General features: G+C 39.1%; 1 protein-coding gene and 1 long non-coding RNA gene across 25 annotated transcripts in view; one reads left to right on the top strand and one right to left on the bottom strand.

Annotated features, from left to right (window-relative positions):
• The window catches only part of LOC307225407, a 503606-nt gene that overhangs the window by 185675 nt on the left and 295186 nt on the right, over positions 1 to 22745 (bottom strand). The gene's annotated exons all lie outside the window — the stretch shown is intronic.
• The window catches only part of PLEKHA5 (pleckstrin homology domain containing A5), a 178303-nt gene that overhangs the window by 146865 nt on the left and 8693 nt on the right, over positions 1 to 22745 (top strand). For 4 of the 24 annotated variants that reach the window (XM_079992193.1, XM_079992201.1, XM_079992196.1 and 1 more), the window contains 12 exons: positions 42 to 128; positions 3666 to 3785; positions 4569 to 4622; positions 7827 to 7907; positions 14053 to 14115; positions 15147 to 15227; positions 15362 to 15511; positions 15949 to 16050; positions 16994 to 17108; positions 17724 to 17767; positions 18686 to 18874; positions 19672 to 19792. In XM_079992193.1, coding sequence (XP_079848319.1) covers positions 42 to 128; positions 3666 to 3785; positions 4569 to 4622; positions 7827 to 7907; positions 14053 to 14115; positions 15147 to 15227; positions 15362 to 15511; positions 15949 to 16050; positions 16994 to 17108; positions 17724 to 17767; positions 18686 to 18874; positions 19672 to 19792 — 1207 coding nt within the window. Of the gene's footprint in view, positions 1 to 41; positions 129 to 3665; positions 3786 to 4568; positions 4623 to 7758; positions 7908 to 14052; positions 14116 to 15146; positions 15228 to 15361; positions 15512 to 15948; positions 16051 to 16993; positions 17109 to 17723; positions 17768 to 18685; positions 18875 to 19671; positions 19793 to 22745 lie in introns of those variants that run through there. The other 20 variants (XM_079992204.1, XM_079992211.1, XM_079992209.1 and 17 more) reach the window with 20 other exon arrangements.

Genomic DNA, 22745 nt, shown 5'->3' with positions numbered 1-22745 from the left:
ACCCCGAATTATATGTGCACGGTTTTGTTTTTTCCCCAAAGCAGCATGTCTTTGTGCCTGACAGAAGGTCGATGCCAGCAGGTCTGAGTGTACAGCCTATTACTCCCCAGAGCTTGCAAGGCAAAACGGTGAGTGGCATTTTTATATTTAGCCCATCATTTTTTATTTAAGAACAACCTATAAAATACAACACGTAGCACAGTGACTACTCTAGTTATAGAATCTGTATTAAATGCAGTTTCCATCTTTGTTTTTTCATTAAATCGAGGTTTTCCTTCTAAACAGTTTAAATCTATTTGGATGCTGCATTAAATTTTGCAAGAGTAATCAGATAACCTTTTAATTCAAATGCTATTTGTACTATGCAATTCCTGTCTGTGAATAATTTGTCTTTTTGAGCCATGTAAGTATTTCATTTTAAATATCTCTAGAGCAACAGCAAGGCACCTTTACGATTTTATTGTTCTTCATTTCACAAATTGACCTACCATTAAGTTGTTAATTCAGTTGTGGAGGGGAAATACCAATTACCAGAGCTTTTCATTGCTGCAGAATGGAAGTCGCAGTTAACTAGGAAATTTGGTGCTGCAGGCAGTTTATTATACATTGTGCTGTCTTATGAAAAGAAACTATCCATCCACTAATTGCACATTTTTATTCACATCATTAAAAGTATTTTACCATTCAATACCTAAGGTTTAGATGAGGGATTATAGATTTGAGCAAACATTTTTGAGAGACCTTTAACTCAAATATGACCACTTTTACTAGCTGAAACCTTAATTTCTTCCAGGTGATTTCTCTTCCCCCTCATTTCTTAGTAAATAATGTTTTTCTAAGTGAAACACTAATGAGTATATACTGTATTAGGGGAGTGTAGGTTAATCATTATGAAACCTGTTAGCTCTTGAATATAGGAAAATTTCTTGCTCCCTCTGCTGGAATTCAGTTAACACTGCCAGTTGCTAAAACCATACGCTGTAGCCAAGGAATACTTTCACTTCATTACTTGTAATATATAATTCAGGATTTCTGATTATGTGGCTCACCTAAAGCATCACAGTTGAAGCCCTCTTCTGGAACTCTGTGGGGCCCCAGTGATGTGGATGCCTGAATAATAGACCTGACCTCTTGTTTTATATGTTAAAGAATGTTCCACGTGAGTAGTGTAACATTTCCATGACCTAAATGGAACAGTCCATGGCTCAGAAATTTTTTGTGCATGTGATAGAACTCTCTTAGGTCTTTCACATGAACAGCTGAATGTGCAAAGCAAATCGCTCCATTTTACATCTCATGACAAAAAAGATGCTTTACATAATTGGTTGCTTTATAATTATGAGAGAGCTTCTGATATATGTGTCAGTATCTGAATCGTAAGTTAAGCTCAGATTTCAGGAACTGTTAAGAACTGAGGGCATGAATCTTTGGGATTTACTAGCAAGTAATATATTAGGATAGAGTGAGGAAACAAATTTCTGCCTGAGAATCACGTTGGAAGTTGCATTCAGAGGTGGGTAGGGTCGGAGCCCAAAGTGGGCTGAGTGATGCACAACTCATACTTTGGTTCAGTAGAAATTGCTTTGTTTATGTCATTTACATACAAACAACGTATAAATGTCAATGGTTTGTGTTGCTTTTAGTGAGGATCTTCACTGTGCACTTGCTTCAGAAGAGAGAAGTAGGCAGAGCATCGCCATAGTTAAACCTAGGGAATCCACTTCCATAAAAGAGCAGTGATGGCCACCAACTTGGATAGCTTTAAAAGACGATTAGACATATTCATGGAGGATAATGGTAGCAGCAGCTACTAACTGTGATAGATCTGTTTTACCTTCATAGTTGGAGGCAGCATGCTTCTGAATACTAATTCCTGAAAACCACAGGTGGAGAGAGTCCTGTTGTGCTCAGGCCCTGCTTGTAGGATGCCCAAAGCAAGTAAGGAATGCTCCAATTACAGGATGCGGTCCTTTGTTCACCACTACTGCAAAAAGATGGTGAGCTGAATGAAAAGCCACTGTGACTGGTCCACATGCCACCAGTTTCCCACCCCTGCATTAGGAATACATAAGAATAAATTACAGTGAAGGGTTCCACTGCAAAGGTGCTTTGTTCAGAAAATTAAATGGTCATTGTAGAAGGAGCTGTCTATGGAAAGCTGAGGTCAGAGTGCAGGTTGAGTGGGAACCAAGGAAAGCCTGTACAACAAAGAGAGAGTACTTTGGGGTTTGGGAAGATCACATATAAGTTATGAAGATTTAGTCAAGTGTTAAATTTGGATGAGATGAAAAGTTTACTCCTAAGACAGGAGTGGGGAACCCATGGTCTTCCAGATGTTGACTCCACTTCCCATCATCCTTGACTAGTGGCCATGCTGGTTGGAACTTATGGGAGCTGGTAAACATCAGGAGGGCCACAGGTTCCCCATCCCTGTGCTATTGCTTTCAAGAACTAGGATGGCTCTCTTCTACAGATACCGGTAGCAAGACAAATCAGAACAACATGGAGGACTGACTCTGGGTTGCATCCAATTGTCTCCCTCCACTGATGGAGGCCTCCTTAGTTCAGCTAGCAGATGCTTCCAGTAATGGAAGTGAGCAGAGGCAACATTTGCTGATTTCCCATTCCCTGTTCAGCCCTGAGCTTCCTTAAAAATTGCCCCAGAGGGTTAGGGGGGTCTTAGTGTGGTAGGTGGCATGGGAGGGGTCTGCAGGAGGAAAAGGAGCTTTGTGAACATCAAGCACACCCATTTTTAGTCTACAGAAGTGTTGGTGGATCAAATAAAATCCTTCCATCAGAAGATGGACACAATTGGATAAAACCCTATATTAGTTAATAATTTAAATATATTTATACAATATTTGCTTTGGTTTAAGTCCCGTAGTCTCCTTCCTTTGCGTGAGTGCAGGCTTTTGGGTCAGTAGCATGGAGTTCCCCCAGAATATATTTGGCTTGGGCTAATGGTATTACTGTACTTTAATTCTTCCTTGATTCTCAAGCATTTGGATCTTCCTATTCAACCTTCAAGTTCTAGCATGTATAATTGTGTTGAAAAATCTTAGATGTGTTTGGGAAATAGTCTCTCAAAAAAACTGCTGTGATTGCATTAAAGGAGAAAACACAGGAAGTGTGTTGTGTTTTGGATCTACAAACTTTGACAGTGTATTTTTACAATGCATACTTTTAGTAAAAGTTGTATGTGTGTTTTTAATATTTCATTCTTTGTTTTTTTCTTTGGCCAGCATTTGAATAAATTACTCAGGTGCTACAAGACTCTTCCTTGTTTCAGATACCGTAGTTTCTGTTGCTATCCAATTCTTTTAAAACATACCAAGCAAATCTTGAGTATACCCGTCCTCTATATTTTGTGACCGTGGTGCGTTTTTCCTCCTCCCTTCGCACAATATTGCTAGCCTTTGTGTGTAGAAGTTATTACCATGAGTTTCAGAAGCTTCGTGGTTTTAAAGCTCTTCTCACCTCCTCTTAGTTTAGTTGTATTCTGTTGGCAGACATTGTTGGTTCCCTTTTATTTTGAAGAGGTTCACACAGTTTAGATGTAGCATGGTATCCAGCATTATCAAACACAAGTATATATCTGAAGTCTTGTGCAAGATAATGATTAACCTATTTTCCACTCTTTGGCTTCTCATACGATACTCCTTCAGCCAGAGGAGCTCACGCTGCTGCTTATAAAGCTGAGAAGGCAGCAAGCCGAACTGAGTAGTATCCGGGAACACACATTAGCACAACTCATGCAACTAAAACTTGAGGCCAGCAGCCCAAAGGTCAGCTATGAAGTGATGTTTGTCATGTGCCATCTTCACTTATTCTTAGCCATTCATTAATCCAAGCTTGCATTGTACCATTGGTGCCAACCTCCTCTAATGTAGCTTTTTAGAGCGTCATTGTTTTCCTGGCATCTGTGGTGGTCTGCTATTAACCCTTTGAGTTCTAGTGTGGATGTTGAATACATTGCAACAAAAAAATAGGAATGCGTTCAAATACATTTCACTTTAATTGAGTCTGAAATTTTGCAAGTTATGCAGATTACACACAAATATGAAGCCCAAGTAGGTAAGGGTGGTGATAAATATGATCTACCATAACCATTTCGTTTTATTTTCTCATCTTTGAAATGATTTATAATAAGCATTTAGAAGCAGAAAATGCACACAAATGTATCAAAGGGTTTATAGTTGTCTGTGTAAATTCAACATGACCATGGTGGTTTTTCTTAATTTTGTTTTAATGTTAAGAAGTTGTTTGTGCGGCTAATATTACTAAATCTGCAATTGCAAACTAATGCTTTATTACTTTTCAAAAGCAGATGTTTGGTTATAATTTTGCTTCCTTCTGTCATTGGAGTATTGATTGGCTTTTCAAAATATGCTAATGCAAATTCTAGGAAGACCCACAATTCAATGTAACTCTCGCTTGGATTAATATGACAATATAATCTAAAGGTTGAAATTAGAATTTGTAGTTCTCTTTCTTTTCTGACTGACCTTTTCCACATCTTCATATCTGTCCTTTTCTTCTCTCCTTCCTCTTTGAATGCTGCTTGCTAGAATGAGATTCTTTCTCATCACCTTCAAAGGAATGCCATATATTTGGATCATCAGGTGGGATTCATAGCTTATTCTTGTATATTTATATCTGATAACATGTTGACACTATTTTTTATCATTTAAACTTTTTAATGGTACTGTCTCATTTAAAATTGTCTCAGGGCAGATGGTGAAAATGTTTCTCCAAGTGCAGATAGCACAATTTATATGCTAAGGTCATTGTTCTGTTCCATTCATACTCTTTGTCCTAATGCTGCAGCTTGTCTGCTAAAATAAAATGGGGTCCAATATTTGAATGGGTTCACTTATTTACATGACATTGTTAATGTGAAGTGAAAAATGAATATTTTAAAAATAATCCTAAAAATATAGTGTTTATCACAGTAGCTATACCTGGCTTTTGTCTGCCTCATCCCTGCAGTCAAAGTCTAAATATATACAAACATTTAATGTAATGAACAAGGATATACTTCCGTCATAGCCATCTTTTTGGGGGGAGGTGGGGAGGGGGAGGAATACTTGAATACTTCAAGAAACCCTTGCACAGAACTTGAAAACTGCATATCTGCCCATTATTTTGTGCGCCTGCTGAGTTGTTGGCACAGGAATTCGGAGTTTAGATTTTCTTTAGATTTTCTGAGTTCCCTTTATCTGCATCCTGAAATGAGAGCATGTATTCACTTGACACACCACCAATAATGCAGCGCATTTACAACTCAGTCCATGGCAGCTGTGCTGAGGATGAAGTGCTTCCCATTAAGTAGTAGCACAAAGTGGGGTGCATCATCCACTTGTGCTGGCACATGGCACCATTCCCTGTTTTTATGAGCTGCTGCCAACACCCAATCTCTTCCTTTTTAATTTTATTTTTTGATCTAGACATAATTGGTTGGTCTTTGGCTGATTCTCTGTTTTATACCACTTTCATATGCAGAAGGATAAAATTGTACTTGATAAGGAATCCTATTTTCTTTTACTACATAACTAGGGATTAGGAGAGAGTGGACCCTAGGTTTAATCATACATTCTGATAGGAAGTTCAGAAGTATCCCTGAGTTCATTTTAACCAGGTTACAATAGTCATGTTTAATGATAAATCACAAACTGATTCTATCTGCCTGTCACTTTGATTTGTTATCTAGCTGATACTGCTGAATCAGAGTTAAATGTACAATTGATGTGTAATTTAATATAAAAGCAAAATCTGAGATGCTAGATTTGTATTCATCTTTGGGCAGACTGAAATATTCAAGCATGACAGTGCATAGATTTATATTCAGTTCTGTCTCTGACTCTAAGTGCAGTTCTGAGCCAAAAAGGTGATATTTCTGGGCCCTTGAATAATTTTTGATCATGGAAGATTTTAGTACCGCCTATGGATATTCTTACAAAGGACATTGTTTCTCATTCTGCTATTGTAGCAGCTTATGACCATCAGCAGTACTTATAGACTAAATTTATTAGAAAATGCTAACCTAGCCTAGGCTTGGAATAGTTAAATTGTATTGAACTAGGCAAACTGTTTAACTACAATTTAACCTCCAGAGGCTACTTGTATGCATGAGAATTCTCAGCATATGGAATTCTCAAGAATCAAAAGTTCTCCTATTCAATACAGTCCTGTTCAGAAGTTTATAATCTAGTGTTGTCTGTAAGATGCTTAACACCGTGCTTTTAAGCAGTATCCCATCATTTCTATAGGATGTGGTCTGTCTATAATGATTAAAAAAGCAACCCTCTACTCACAGTTTTTGAGTCGCGTTCCTTACATGCAGAAGGAAAATGGAAATAACTGCTGGTCTGCCATGCTATCCTTCCCCAAGCCCTTGAGATATTTTGGACTACAACTTGGCCAACGGGGAGGGATATTGGGAGTTGTGATCCAAAACATCTGGAGTGCAGTTAGGTTGGGGAAACACACACTGTGCTGTAGATGAGTCCACAGCGAAGTCTAGTCACATCATAAAATTTGGACCTCCACTGTAGTTCTCACACAATTTCCACTCTGGTCCCTATAATCTTGTGCCACATATTGAGTGTTAGGTTTTATGTTTTTCATGTGGCCTGCATGAGAAACCGGCGTTAGCTGGTTGCTCCCTAAATAGGCAGATGAGCAGGTTCTTTGTTAAGGGCCACCCACAAGATAGTACTGTATGTATGATATAACCTGTGTATTTCCTTGATAAAATGTATATAAACCCTTTTAGTTGAACTGAAGCCTTTAAAGGCTTAGTTCTCCAAGCATTCATCCTCCTTTCATTTAAATGGGACTTAACAAGTTCTACTAAAATGAAAAGTAGATGTTCAGAAACTCTGCTTCTCAAATCTGGCTGCTTCCCAAATCTGTTACTGACTTCATCAACACAGTATATTTGTGAACATAGTTGGTAAATAGTTTATATAAATAATGCAGCCTTGAAAATTATTATACTGTAAAAGATAGGTATTAGAGGTTGGTAAATATAGTTGCTGTATGTTATGGTGTTATATTGCAGATCATAAAGTATTTCAAAATAAAACATTGACAAATGAGCACTCACTGTCTAGGAAGGCTTACATTATTACAGCTCACACTGTGAAAAGTTGTAATAAGCACAATTGTTCGTGACTGCCTGGTCTACAACTTGGATTAAGATTTGGCTTGTTTGTTATTCATCTGTTTACATGTTGTGCCATAGTTTTGGGCTGACCCAACACAGGTGTTCAGGAAAATAATAATATACATGGGTCAAGGTTACTACTCTCCATAAAATGATTATCAAGTTGAGAAAAATTTGGACTAAGCTCAGCCTTCTTCCCAGTATCCAGTCCCCATGTTGACAGCGAGGATTTGCCCCAGAAACCTCCCTTTTGCTCAGAGTTAATGGTGTGCAACTATCCCTAAGATAGTTAATGTGTTATTTATGCTGTAAATCTGACAATGTGTGTGGGTTGGTGGTTTATTTAATGAGGCTAGCCCTTTGTCCATCATATCCTTTTGTTAAAGATGATTGAACATTTTCAGCTTGAGTTATTTAGAGAAACGTCTGAAATGCTTATTGGTAATAATTACTTTAAACTTAATATGGGTTGTAGGTACTCTAGTTTGGCCATTGCAGGCTTTTCAAATGTACAGCTTTGCTTAAGCGTGAGAGGAAATATGAACTGCTGCACTAACAGAAAATAATTAAAGTAGAGGCTATATTTACAGTGTCGTCTTTCAAATCTAGCCGTGCTGTAAACTGATGTTTGCTGTATGCTCCTCCTGATTTGAAATAGATGAAAGAGAATGAACCTTTAATCATCATGGTTCACACTATGATTGAGAACTCGGCGCTAAGACCACAACTGTACCATCAAGTAAGGTCTTGGATAGTGAATGAAATTGCTTTCTATCATTGCAAATTTTTCCTCAGTGACAGTTTTTGGTTGTCCCCTCCAGTTTACCCATAACATTGGTGTTCCTCCTATTTGTTTTGGAAAACCACAAGTCATCTGTGTTTTATAAAATGCTGCAATATTGTTAGCATGGCTTTGCTGAACGTACTTGTCAATGAGTATTGAGTGTATCCCTTTGGATAACTTTCTCTGTTTCAGAATATTTGGCAAATTGCTGTTTTTTTTTTGTAGGTTAATTCAGTAAATTCATAAAATTGCCAACAAGCTTCCAACATTTGTCATAGCATGGATCTATGCGATTCATTTTCTTTTGTTTATTTCTTTTTCCGTTGAAGGAACGACTTCATTTTGGTTTAACACTAAAGCATGACAGCAATGTTTACCTCGTCATTTCTGGCAGCTTCTCATTTTAGGAATGAATTTACTAATTGTTGTAGGTTCCTGGACAGCTGCTTTGTTTTGCCCTTGGGAGTTAAAAAGGATCAAAATAATTTTGATCTGGGGGCTATAGCTCTTAAGGGCAGTGTGTTCAGAAAGTCACAGCAAACAAAGTCAGTATCAAGTCATGATAAAATATTTGGAGGGGAAATGTGCTGAATGGAAATATAACATCAACTTGTCTGTTAGAAATCAATTTGTGAAAGAATTTTATCCTAAACATCATATGGATGTCAAAAGGTTTTTCACCACGTACCAAATAAAATGTTCGGCATTATGTTGTTTTTGCAAGTAATTGCCTTATTTTTTTCAGCCTATGAACTCAGAGGCTCTCTAGCTTCTAGTCCAAAGTTAGCCCTAGTTTGAGCTTTGACCAGTGCATAAGGTTGCTGCTGCTTTTCCCAGGGAGGGCATTCCTTTTCCTTTAATCACAGCTTGAACTGAGAACTTGGGAAGATGCAGCTTCTGTCACTGCAGCTATGATGGGAGAACCTGCATCTGTCAAATGTCTGCCGAATAAGCAGCTGACAAAAGACACAGTCTCCCTCTTGGGGCAAGACTTGGTAACCTTGCCAACATAGGCAAAAAAATTGTGCCACTTCAGAGAACAGTGTGGCATCTGCTGCGAGTAGAAATTGTGTAATGAAGTGCTTTTTTGTGCCACTACAATCTTGCTCAAACATGTGCTTTGTTAACTTTTAAGTTAACATGCTTTCTCCGCTGCTTCCATCTGTGAATTATTACATAAGTTAGAAAAAAACCCAGCATGCAGTATTACTGAAAATGAAGGGTGAACGCTGGCTTCGTTATCTGCTACTTGGCTGAGACTCACTAGCCAAATTGGTATTCAGATTTATCTGCCAAATTGAAACTAGCGTCTCTAAGGAAAGTTCTGCAGCTTGGAATGAAAAAAGAAATGAGGTGCCCTTGAAGTGCAGAGAGTTATTATCAATTTTTTAGCTACCTAATTATTTGGTTTTGCTTTTCATTAGGTTGGAAGGACTAGAATTGGTTCATCATTTTACACTGAGTTAGCACCATACTTGATAGTTTGACTCTGGAAGGTCTTGAAGGCTGAACTGCCTGATCATTCAAGGATGCATGGTACCTAGAGAAAGCCTTTGAGGCCTAATGGAATTGAGAGCACAGGTGGGAAGTGTTGTTTTCATAGCTTTTAATCTTGCGTTTATTTAAAAAAGCAGCTTGAAGAAATAGTCTTCCAACATGTCATGTTCATTAATATCAAATATATAATTAGGGATATGCAGATGGCGACTTGGAGAAGCTCATCCTGTACTGAATCACTGGCCTTAAATTCTGAAATGTTTCCATGGGATTTAAAATAGCTGAACTATTTAATGAAAGATTCGCGATAGAAACGGACATGTTGGGTGGGTGGGTCTGTGTCAGAGCAGGTATTGCTTAAAATCCTTTTTCTGAGCAAATCCTTTGCATCTTTATCAACGTTTTCAATCCACATACAACTCACTATTCACATGCCAGAGTTTTCTGTGGTGTCTGATAGAAACAATTCAATGGATTATCAAACATCTGTTTGTGAAGTTGCCAGTTCAGTTTACCTTTGCACATGGAGTTGGAATGGGTGGTTGTCATCTTGGCTTTGTCCCAGGCAGCAAACTGTGTTTAGCCAGTCCTAGCCTGATGTTCCCAGAGTTATACTTCCACAACTGCTTGGAAAGCCTGTGGAAATGGGGCTTGGTAGTGCTCTTTTCAGGGTTGGAGCCTACAGAGGACCAGCTCCATATGGATGATACTTTAAGCAGCTACCTTGAAAAATGCCTGTCAGCTTCCATCCTCATTAGAGCTGTGAGTTGTGTAGTAGCTGCAAGTCTTACGTGTGCTGAGTCCACAAGCACACAGAGGCTTTGTACTATTATTAGTCCTTCCCCAAGCTGCTAAAACCATTTTAATGCCCTCAGGCTGTGTGCTTTGTGAGTTTTTAAGTCATAACGAGCCAAAGCTCCTGCACACATAGGGTAACTTTTAAAAAATAAGATTTCAGCAGCAGAATTCAGTATGTATTATACATAGCTATCCGTAATAAATTTCACTTCTTCTTGAATACGAGAGAGAGAGAGAGAGAGAGAGAGAGAGAGAGAGAAATCTGTCTGTGATAAATGAAGAGAAACTTGAATTAAACTGTGAGGTCGGATAGGCAGTTCAAGTGCTCGGGCGCTAGATGGTGCTGGGCCCTGAGTTAGTGCTCTGGTGTTCAGCATGAGCAGTTAAGCAGAAACTGTTTTCTGATGAGCTTTTATTGTCATGTGATGTGAAACCTATTTTGGATTAAAGAGTGGAAAAATTGCCCCTATCAACTTCGCTAAATGTCATGCCTCAATCATAATGGTGGCCTCTGTTGTGTGTTTTGAGAAACTTTTTGAGAAACCTTCAGTCACCCAAAGCCACTGCTATAGTTGGTGATGGTCTGCTATGACTAGCATCTAAAAGGGTCTTATTATAAAGTGGTGTTGCTGTTTTCCACTGAGAGAGATCATAGAATTGTTGAGCCACCAGCCAAGGAATCCACAGTCATCGCAGAGGATACTGGAATGCATTGTAGGTCACACAGAGTCACCTGATTGACCAGATGTTTGGGCCCCTGTGTCAAGGGTGCACCTGGAATATAGCTTTAAAAGTGGATTAAATATTTAGGCAGGAAAAGATTATGTTCTTTCTCTACTGTCAAAGGTCATATGCTTATGACTACCCATTGCTCGAAACTTCGAAAGCAGGTAGGAAGTGAGTCCTGTCGTTATCAGGATTTCTTACATGTTTCCTGTAAGCATCTGGTTGAGCACTGTGAGAACAGGATACTGGTCTATGTGGGCCCACTGGCCTGATCCGGGATTATCTTATGTCCTCTGATCTATGATCTATGTAAACTATGCAATGTCTGCCCTAGAGCACATTAGACTATATTCTGCCATATGCCCATTAACGAGATCTGTATATGATGAGCAAGCTGTCATTCAGAAAAACGAGTCTTTCATTGCCAAGCTTCTAAGTGAAGAAGCTTTATAACCTTCACAGGAACAACAGGGTTCCCAGAAAAGAGTTGGCAAATTACTGAAAGCTGGTGCTGCATTTTGTGGTCTTCCATCAACTCAATGATTTTTCAGGCTGTAGTTCTGAAGCCAATGACAAGCTCCTGTGACTCTAGACATGCAGCTGAATTTAAAGAATGGCTTCAGTAATCCTAGCTATGGTTCACATGTAGCCTGAAACCATGGATTCAAACCTGAATTCTTTGTACCTTGGTTTCTGTGAACCCAGAAGAAAAGTGAATTGGAGCTCATGAGAAGAGAAGGGAGTATGCAAACCCTAAGGTAACATATTGTGAATTATCCCTATGTAGAATTAACTCTATTTGAGTTTATATAATTGGAAGGAAAAGGCTGAGCAAAAGATGTGTATACACCTTTGTGATTTTTAGAGTACAGATCTTTTTAAATCAGCAACTTATCTTCCAAGAAATCTGGATAATGATCTAGAATTGGGGGGGGGGATTTTAGACTTAAAGCTGTTCAAATAGTAAAGTTTTCAGAATTGCCTACAAAGTGAGAATTGGATGCATCTTCAGAAATGTACACAACCACGCTGTAATTCTTAAAAACAAATGCATAGATCTTATCTTTTTCCTGTTGTAAGCTTGGCCAGATATACATTGGCCATGTTTGAGCATGTTTTTAATTATTATTATTATGAAAAAAGATATTTCCATTCTTCAATTCTTTCTCCAGTCAACATGGAATCTGTAGTCCATTTTCAAGTGGGTTTAAAAACGAGAAAGCCCTGTTAGGTACTAACAAATTAAAATCTGTAATTTTCATGACACTCAAAGGTGCTGTGGCTTTTTCATCTCCCAGTATTCATTCCATTAAATGTTCATTTCAAAGCAAGGTTACTTATATGGCTTTATCACACCGTGCATAATCTCAGATCGTCACACAGTGCATTTGCATGAGGATATGCCTTGAAATGATACACTTAAAAAGTCCTCTGGGGATCTATTCTGTGATTGGAATGCTTGTATGGCTAAACCCTTGCCTCACGCTTGCAGATGTAGCCCTTCCTTAAAAGCAGGGAGAGAGCCTACATTCTTACTCTGTACACAAAAACCCTGTGCATGTATGTGAAGGTAGAGAAGATAGTTGACATGTGAACTGTTAGCAAATATGCTTTAATGTAGATTTGCCATTTTCTTCCGTTTCCCTCTCCCACCTTCCTTGTCAGTTTTAAAAATGTTGTAACATTATGTTCACATTGGCACTAATCAGCATACCTAATCAGCAAGCTAGGGTTTGAAAATGTACTTCAAATATGCTCTGCTTGGCAAGGCGATCCCTTTACACATCAGCCACAGTTACTGCTAATGCAGACCTGCCACTATCTCATGGTTATACAAGAGGAGCCAGGAGGGAAGCAGTAGGAACGCAGGAGCCTGCAGCTTGCTCCCAACATCCTAACCACAATCTGAAGATTGGCCCAGTGCAGAATATCCTCAATGCCCCATTCATTAATACACTTTAAAACGCATATGCTGAAATGTATGTCTATATATTTTGGCCTGTGTCTTTATACTAGGCAGTCTGAAATCTAGAATTATAAAGAGAACTTAATATGTCAACAATCTGTCTTCATGACTGCAGTGTGATTATTGTGTTAGCTGCGGTCCCCTTTAGCCTCTTATAATATTGGGGGCAAGGAGGTGCAAACAATAACATTGGCGCCATATAGAGTAGAGCCACACTGGAAAACTCAGGTATCTAAAGTCCTTACTGGCACTTAGACATCTGAATGATTTTCCAGTCCATGTATAACCCCAACTGTCATCCTCTGCTATCTGAATTAATTGTTTCTCCTCCATGTAGTCCCTCATCAGTGTAACTTTGGTGTAAATCTTGCTTGCCTTGACACATTTCTTTTAAAATTTGTCAAAATAGTGCGTTGCCCCCGCCCAGTTGTTTGTGTAAAGGAGTATGTAGTGTATAGCTGCTTGTGTTGTGTTAAAAGTCTTATTTAACAGTAAAGCTGAGAGTGAAGTAATAAAACCTGCATGTCAAAGACAGTGCATTTACAGTTTTCATTGTGTTGTCTTCACAGATAATGTCCTTTTTTTGTAAATCTCATGTAACTCTTCTTGAGTTTTTCGGAGACTAAGAAGTAAAAGAAAACGTTCAGAATTCTCAACTGAGAATTTATTCACTGTCCTCTTAACTGCATACCAAACCTTTGGTATAATTGAAACTGATTTATCTCTCCCCCCCCCCCCAATTTGTTTGTTGGTTCTCGCTTGTTTTGGCTAGTATCCAAACTTTTTTGTTTTCTGTCATTTTTTCTTAAAGACTTTTGAAGATCACTAATGAATGGAATTCCAGACTTAGCTTTACCTTCATAGGTTACCTTCATAGCAAGAATAAATAGCTCTGATGTGCTTTCCCCTTCTGACAATCCATATTTGGCATTCCATTATGAACTGAAATTTACATGGTGTGTGTGTGTGTGTTGATTAAATGCATTCAGGCATATTATGTGCTTAACATTCAATATGAAGTAATGTATGCTTAATTAAATGTTAACTAGACTACACACTGTTTTGCATGATTTTAGTGAATTTGTTTGATGGGAGTGTTCTTCCTTATTATAGCTGACACAAGATGAATGTAGGGGTACTCTGTACAAATACAGATCAGAAGACCTAGATATTGATGTAAGTACTGTTGGCTTTCTGTATGTTGCATTGGTGCGTTTTAAACAAACTGGTATGCTTGACTCGTGTAAAAACAGTTCAAACTCAATAAGACATTAGTCTGTCACATCTCCCTGACTTTCTGAAACAAGAGTTGAGATGCGCTTTGACTAATCTGTAGCTGAAAGCCTGCAAAAAAATAATGTAATTTTACCCACAGCCACCTTTGAGAGAACAGAAACTTTTGAGCCTTACCTTTTTTCAAAAACAGGGTACAAGAGGAATAGCTTTTCTGAGACAAAATGTGATGTGACTGTGTGGCCAAAGCCTTAAAATGAACTCTCTCTTGTTTGTACAGAGTAGCTTGTGTTGCAAATGCATACAAAGTAGTCACTGTAGGACTTCGGCTTGTTGATCCACAAACAGGGAATCAGTGTATAAGTTATCTTTCAGTTATTCCCAGGGCCCCTTGTAAATTCAGCAGCATTTCCCCCCCAGTGAATAGGTCATCCTATCCCAGATATTCAAGAGCAGTATCATATAATGTGTACAGTAAGCTGAACCTTTAATACACAAAGTCTGTATTAAACAAAGCCCCCCTCACTTGGCTTTACCAAAAAGACATCCCTCCCTTCATAAATCAGATACTGTACCAGGTTTTTGCAAACGCCACAGCAGGTTCACTGTTTGTCCTAAGTTGGACATGTGTAGTGGGTACTCAGTTCCCTATCTGCAGGAGCTGCCCCTTATTAGATAATGTACCAGAGATTCCCCATGCTGTGTATGGAGCGTTCCCTGACTTAGTGAATGGGACAGCTAGATCACCAGGTGCATAATGGCTCCTACTGACTCTGGGTAATAATAAATAAATAGTAAATAAAACAGAACACTCCACTGTGGTTCAAACCTAGCTTGGTGTGTAATTTAGGGTCATGCCTGTGGTACTCTGCATTTAGATATTCCAGGCTCCCCCAATGTGTATGTGATTTTTAAAATAAAAAGTGCAAAACAACTAGTGGCACTAATTATTACCATCTTCACTTCCACACTAGACTAAGCTTAGCCGATTATGCGAGCAAGACAAAGTGGTTCAAGCCCTGGAAGAAAAGCTTCAGCAGCTGCACAAGGAAAAAGTAGGACAATTATATTTATTACCCAAAATGGATGTTATTTTGCATGCTTTATTATCAGAACACTGATAAGTGAAGTAAAAAGAAAATTAGTTCAATGATGTGGAACATTAAAATTATTCTTTTTATTACCATAGTATACGCTTGAGCAAGCTCTGCTATCAGCCAGTCAGGAGATAGAAATGAATGCGGAAAATCCAGCCGCCATACAAAATGTCATCTTGCAGAGGGATGATTTACAGAATGGACTCCTTAGCACTTGTCGAGAAGTGTCTCGAGCTACCGCAGTAAGTAATGCAATTTTTCTTCAGCTAGTAAAGCTCAGTGGTGTGTTAAGAGGTGGCCTTCTTCGTGTAGGCATTTTTTTAAATAAAGAAAACGACTATATATAGGTTTGTTCTTTATTACACTCTAGCAAACATTAATTTGTCTTGAATTCACCACTCCTTGTGTGGGCATAGAAATAGGGGGCAGGGGGCTCCTTCTGCTACAATGGAACAACAGAATGCATTTATTTTGGAAAGTGATCCAGAGTTGCAGAGATGTGTATCAGCTGTTCAACTTTTAGGGCACCGCCCACCCACAGTTTCTGGCAACCCAACCCGTCTGAATGTAGTAAAACCATTTATTGTTCTTAATCATGCATACTCCCAAATTTATATTTTTTGCATTTACCCATGAGGTAAAACTAACATGCGTTCATTTTTAATGTGTCTGTATTTAGGAGCTTGAGAGAGCTTGGCGGGAATATGACAAACTAGAGTACGATGTAACGGTCACAAAGAACCACATGCAGGAGCAGCTGGAGCGGTTGGGAGAAGTTCAGGTGCGGCCAATGCCTAAACTTTGTATCATATCCATATATGCCAGAAATAATACCAAAATATGTGCAATAGTATTAGAATGTACTTCTGGATGTGATGTGCAAAGATGAATGAATTCACTCACATTTGTTAAAGGATCTGAAATGCATAATCGTGTAGAACAAATTACACACCTACCTGCTTCTTCAATCTTCAGAACAGTCGGCTTTGTTATGGTCATAGGCCTTATGCACATGAGTTTCTACTGGAGATGTATGTTCTTGTGTCCCAAGCCAGACACTAGTATATTGATGCGGTGGGGGAAATTCCCAAAGCACTGTAATGTCATTCTGCCAGTTGACAATCCAATAAGATTTTTGCCCCATAAGAGGTTGGAATGCAGTGAGTAGGGATGAAAGGACAAAATCTCAATGAAATATGTGGTGCAGTCAAAATTTGGGTCAGAGGTTCAGTCTCTCCTAGTTTTTCCTTCATTTCCACCCAAGCACATCTGCCTGAATTTGGTTACAAAATAAAAAGAAACATTTTGGAAAGTACAGCTGAAACATAATGTCCAAGCATGTGCCTAATGTTCCCTCATTTTACCTCTAGAACATCTTAGAGAGTCCTCAGTACTGCAGTTAAAATAAATAATATTAAATGTGTAATGTGAATGGATTCTACTGCCTTTGTTCTCCACATCCCGCACTGCCCCCGAACTCCAGGAACAGGTCACGAGGTAGATGAAAGCTGACATCCCCAAATGTCCCATGTGGGTAGCAGTTGACAGCCTTGGATAGCTTGTTGCCTTGGGAGAGGCCCGCAAGTGGCTTTTGTTTCAATCTAAGAAAAGGGCATTGTATCCAGAACGAAAAAAGTGTGCGTGATAAAATACAATGAATCCTTCAATGCTTTTTATAAAAAGTGGAGGCAGACAATCTCAATTTTAACATTTCTCTCTGGCAGACTGAGTCAGCCGGTATACAACGTGCTCAAATTCAGAAGGAGCTTTGGCGAATTCAGGATGTCATGGAAGGTTTGAGTAAACATAAACAGCAAAGAAACAGCACTGCAGAGGCAGGTAAATTGGCATGTCAGCCTCTTTGTTGTTGTTGTTTAGTCGTTTAGTCGTGTCCGACTCTTCGTGACCCCATGGACCAGAGCACACCAGGCACTTCTGTCCTCCACTGCCTCCCGCAGTTTGATCAAACTCATGCTGGTAGCTTCGAGAACACCATCCAACCATCTCGTCCTCTGTCGTCCCCTTCTCCTTGTGCCCTCCATCTTTCCCAACATCAGGGTCTTTTCCAGGGAGTCTTCTCTTCTCATGAGGTGGCCAAGGTATTGGAGTCTCAGCTTCAGGATCTGTCCTTCCAGTGAGCACTCAGGGCTGATTTCCTTAAGAATGGATACGTTTGATCTTCTTGCAGTCCATGGGACTCTCAAGAGTCTCCTCCAGCACCATAATTCAAAAGCATCAATTCTTCGGCGATCAGCCTTCTTTATGGTCCAGCTCTCACTTCCATACATCACTACTGGGAAAATGTCAACCTCTTAGAAGCTGTTATATACACTCTTGATTGAATACAGTTTCATTTCAGTGATAGAAAAGGAAATATTTAAGCTGTTGATCACTACCAAGGATTTAATTCATTACTCATTATAAAAATAAATGTTCTTCTTTCTTTTTAAATAGATATCGTTGCAACAAAGGCTTTCTCATCTAAATATAAAAATGAGGTATGTCCTAAGGATTTTTTTTTTGGGGGGGGGGGCGGACTTTTGTAATCACTTTCTGATTCAAATCTCCTACTTGTCCTTTTTATTAAAGTTGTTTTATGTATCTTTAGAATATTTAAATAAACAGATTTCAAAACTGGGTTAATTCTAAAGACTGAACTCCCAGATGACAATTTCTTTGTATGTTTTGTGACTTCTTACTCTTATAAGTTCATATATCTCTTCCCATTTCTTATTTTCCCTTTATCCTGATTCCTCCCCCAGCAAATTGTGAACCTTGATTCTTTACCCTGCCCCACACACATTTCATATAGCAAGAAATGCTTTACATGTGTGTTCGCACCTATAAGCTCAGTTCTGCAAGAGCTGAGCACCCACAATTCCTGCTCAAAATGTTGGGGATTTGATATTGCTCAGTGTCTCTGAGCCTGTAATAACTTCAGGAATTGGGTAGCTTTAAAGGGACACTGTGAGTGACATGTGGGAGGCAATGTCTAAAGGAACTAGAATATATGTTTTATTTTTTATGAGGGAATGTACACTTTTTAAATTGAAATGTGTGAGAGTGCATCAACACATGAAATATAGGGAAATTGGGGGGGGGAATACCATCAAGAAAAATTGACCTGAGGAAAGTTCATTTCTTTGCTCAGGGGTGGGGGTGAAGATTGCATGCTTTCTTCTGTACCCCCCCCCCCAGGGGGCCAGAGTAAACAGAGGTGGACCAAGAACAAATTGCTAAAATGTTGTGTCCACTGCTGATGTACTAGAGTTATTTTTTTAATCTCTCCCTCTCATTACAGCAGTGTCCCTTTAATTCCAACCTGTAATATAACTGCTGTAAAATATGTGAAAGAAGTTATAATTGTTGTGATAGATGAGCACATCTAAATCAGGTGACTGTTCTGCAATCTTTAGGAAGAGGAAGTAGTCCCACCTCGTCCTCCACTCCCTCGGTCCTATGACTTTGCAGAGCATCCTCCCATAATCCCCCCTCTGCCCAGTGATAGCAGCTCCTTGCTCTGTTATAGCAGGGGCCCTGTACATCTGCCAGAAGAGAGGAAGATTCACCAAGTTCAAGGATACCAAAGAAATGGAGCTCACTGTGTAAGTGGCCAAAACTGCCACGTTCTTCATGAGTCATCCCACCACCCTGCAAAGTTGCCATTTTATTTTGACATCCAGCTACTTTTATGTTGTGACGTTGCTTCTTTTCAGCTTAACTGTGCTACTCCCAGCTGCATTGTTAATGTTTGCCACTTCTGTTTTCATCAGTATTATGTGAATGTCAGTGTACCCATTGACTCAGACTGGTTGCATTTTGTACTTTGTCCAGCAAAATTTGTGGCTCTGAAACCAGATTTGAGCTTTTGCTATGTTCCATTTTGGTATGTGGGTGTTTATTTTTTTATTTAAAAAAATCATATTTTGAAACAAGCGCAACAGGTTTTTTAAAGGAATTATTGACAGTACCTGGCACTGTCCAGAATTACTTAATCATGGATAGGTAGCTGCCACAACATGCTTACATTCTGCAGGGGGAAATGATGCGATAAGCAGCGAACACTTTTCTCCAAATTTTCCATGTGATGCTCTAAGGAAAGAAAGAGCAATAGATTTCCCAGTAAAATCTGAGTGTTGTTACACGTAGCTACAAAAACAAGTTCTGTACTCATGAGTTGTGCCTATCCAGCCTCTTGGCATATATTTGCCATGCAGTTCAGTTAAAAATAAATCTACACAAAATGTAAGCAATCTTTTGTTGTCCTGGGCCTTTAAAAGAAGAGGGCATTTCAGAATATAATACCATCATTGCCATACTCTACAGGTGGCCATGTTGCTGTTACGTTCTGACATGTCTTATGGGAAGATGCTAACGTATGTTTTACTGTGGTTGACTCTAGGGTCCAGATTACCGTCTTTATAAAAGTGAGCCTGAGCTAACAACTGTGGCAGAAGTTGATGAATCAAATGGGGAAGAAAAGGCAGAGCCAGTTTCTGAGTCGGAAATGTCTACAGCTAAAGGTTGGTAAAATAATATATAGGCTAAACAACAGTTGGTTGTTATTTCCCCTGATAGAGGGATAGGGAACTCCTGTAACCAGACAGAAGAAACAGCACAATTGGTTATAGTTTTACAAATAGAGTAACCTGTTCTTATTATAAGGAAAAAGCTAGCACAGTGAAATTAGGTTTAATTATACGACCGGCTTTCAGCCAGTCGCAGGAAGAAAAAAGAAAAAGATAATACCGAGAATCAGCCTTGAAATCCATATTGCTGCTGTGCCTAATCACATCTCTCATGTTCTGCACATACCACTCAATTGTTCATTTTCAGTCATTGCCCTTGAACAATCTTTCCATCTTTGTTCATCCATTTCCTGCATTATTTTGCTGGAACATCCTTGAAGGCAGCACTACAGAACTTCAAGATTTGTCAAAAGACAGAAAAAAGTGTCTCCTTAAAAAGAAAAGGGAAAAGCGTAATATTGCAATTCTCAAGTTTTCTCTGTCTCCTAGACAAATGATAAGCTTTACCCTGTAGAGGTTGGTGTGGGCTTGGTTTGTTTTTTTTTAAGCCACATTGCTTCACTTTGGGTCTACTGATTCTTAAGTCTGCAAGTGGGAGGCTTGTTCACCTTGATTTTACAAAGCACTTAGTTTGGGGCATTCAATCCAAATAAGTATATTATTTATTTATATATGATGAAATACCTCATGGGCTTTATGGCTGAGCAGAAATGTATGCTTTTTGGCAGCATTCTAGCCACTGCAGCATCTGTTCTGTGCAATCCATTTTGAATGAAACTCCCTTAAGCTCAGTTCACTCACGTAAATAGCATGAATGGCGTGTTGAGATTGCTGCACCAGGCTATGCTGCCTATTTATTACTTATTTGAAGGATTTTTAACTCACTCTGAGGGAAGGCGGGGAAGGCTCCCAGACCAGTTCAAAGTGAACAGTAATGAGACAGTACTTGCCCCTGTGGTTTCCATTCAAAAGGCATGACATGAAAGGAAATCTGATTGGGAGGTAGAAGGGGGGGGAGCAAATTCAGGAACTTCGTTTTTAATTACAAAAAGATTATTCATATTGGTCAGCGACAATGATATGTATGTGCATATTACACTCCCACCCACACATATGTATAGAATATCTATGTATATTCTATATGTATGTATAGAATGGTCTGTAAAGAGTTATCAGAAAGGATATAAATAGCCATCACAAATCCTTGTACAATATGCAGTCTAATCATACATGTGCTTGTGTGGAGCAGTTCCCCTCAGTGATTTTTCACACCATTGGATTCCTTGGTGGTTAGTGTTGGATGGTGAGGTGAAAAATGCAAAAATAATTAAGGGGGGGGGGTGAAGAGCCTGAACAGTTTCACATGTTAGGCTGCCTCACTTTTTCAATATTTTCTTGTTTGCATCAGGCCTGAGTCCAATTTATTAATATATCCAGTTGGCATTATCACTGCCTTTCAGTTTGGGGAGGGTACTCTTACAGCTCTTTGATTCCAGTTTCCCCTCTTTTCCATCTGACACTAAATTCAATTTAAGCAGATGAAGTGCCTATAAGCTGGCTACTTTGAAGTCTGTAGAAGAAGCAGTGAGATGGTAAACTTCAAGCAAAAGAAGTCTAGGCTGGACTGGAAGAAAGTTTTGTCTATAAATGTGCAGTAATAGAAGAAACAGCCTTGGATGCTGTCATATCACCTCCTTGGAGATTATTTAAATAAGCAACTGGGCATTTATCTGGGGATGCTGTAGGCCTAGATAGACCATTCTCAGAACAAGGAACTGGACTGTTATTTCAACTTGAGACAGGAAGGGGGTCTAGTAAGAAGCATTGCTTTACCTACAGTGGTTTATATTCTGAAGCAGCCACATTTTCTAACAGTCCCTTTGGAAATACCGGACCCATTTTGTTCATCTTGCTAGTGTCAGACCTCTGTCTGCTCCTGTACTAGACAGATGTGGTCAGATAAGGCAAATGTGTGCAGCTTCTTTCAGCAATCTAATAAACCAAAATTGATGCTTTAATAAGACAATTGTCCTTGCATCTGCTTACAGCGGAGGAAGTGGTGAGCTAAAGTCTCAGAGTAAATCCTATTAACTTAGTCTGAGAGCTTTAGGGGCTTAGGTAGGGAATGTTAACCTGTGTGTTTATTCTGCTAATCGCATTCATCGCACAACTAGTGATTAGCAATTTAGTCACATACATTTCATTGGAGCTGTCAAAACTACCAGGCAGCAGGCCTGGGAGATGCAAGGCACAAAGCAGTGCATCTTTTTAAAACTATGGTGCAATACTTCTTTCCACCAGTATGCATAGAAAGTTTTACCACATCTGTCTTTCCAAAAGTGGAGGGGAAAAACATCTTGCAGGATAGCCAATAATAAAATCCTCTTATCTAATTAAAGTATCTACTATGTACTTTGGAAAGTTGTTTGTCTCTTCTCTCTGCATTTGGACACCTCTTAAGATACCTTCACAAAATCTTGCATGATGGTCCCTTTGATCAAGGAGCAGGTTTTCATCTGTTTGGATACAAATGGATGCCATTTGGAATTAAGATAGCAATCTGAACCTTACCAAAAAAAAAATGGTTTCTTGGAATTCCTGGGCAGTTCTGGGTTTGATGCTGCTTGTTTAAAATAAAGAATCCTAGTGGCAATGTACCATTTCCTGCTGGAGTAATACATTTCATCAGACCAAAGTGTTCAAAGCAAACAGTTAAAGCAGGATGAAACCCGTTTTTAAGGATCCAGTGTTGAATTGTCAACCACCTGCACTGCTTTGAGAACAAGGAGGGAGATCTGGGCATGCTGCATTGGTTTTAATTGTCATTTATGTGGTTGTACCTGCATAAAAGGATTAGGATTGTATTTTAAGTTCCTTAGACGAAAGCTGGCAGAAAGTGGCCACGCTCCAAAATCCTGCCTACATGCTGTGACAAGGAATACACAAT

The sequence above is a fragment of the Podarcis cretensis genome (assembly GCF_951804945.1).
Source record: "Podarcis cretensis genome assembly, chromosome: 10".
NCBI classification, from domain to species: Eukaryota; Metazoa; Chordata; class Lepidosauria; order Squamata; family Lacertidae; genus Podarcis; species Podarcis cretensis.
This window is presented reverse-complemented; position numbering and strand designations above follow the sequence as displayed.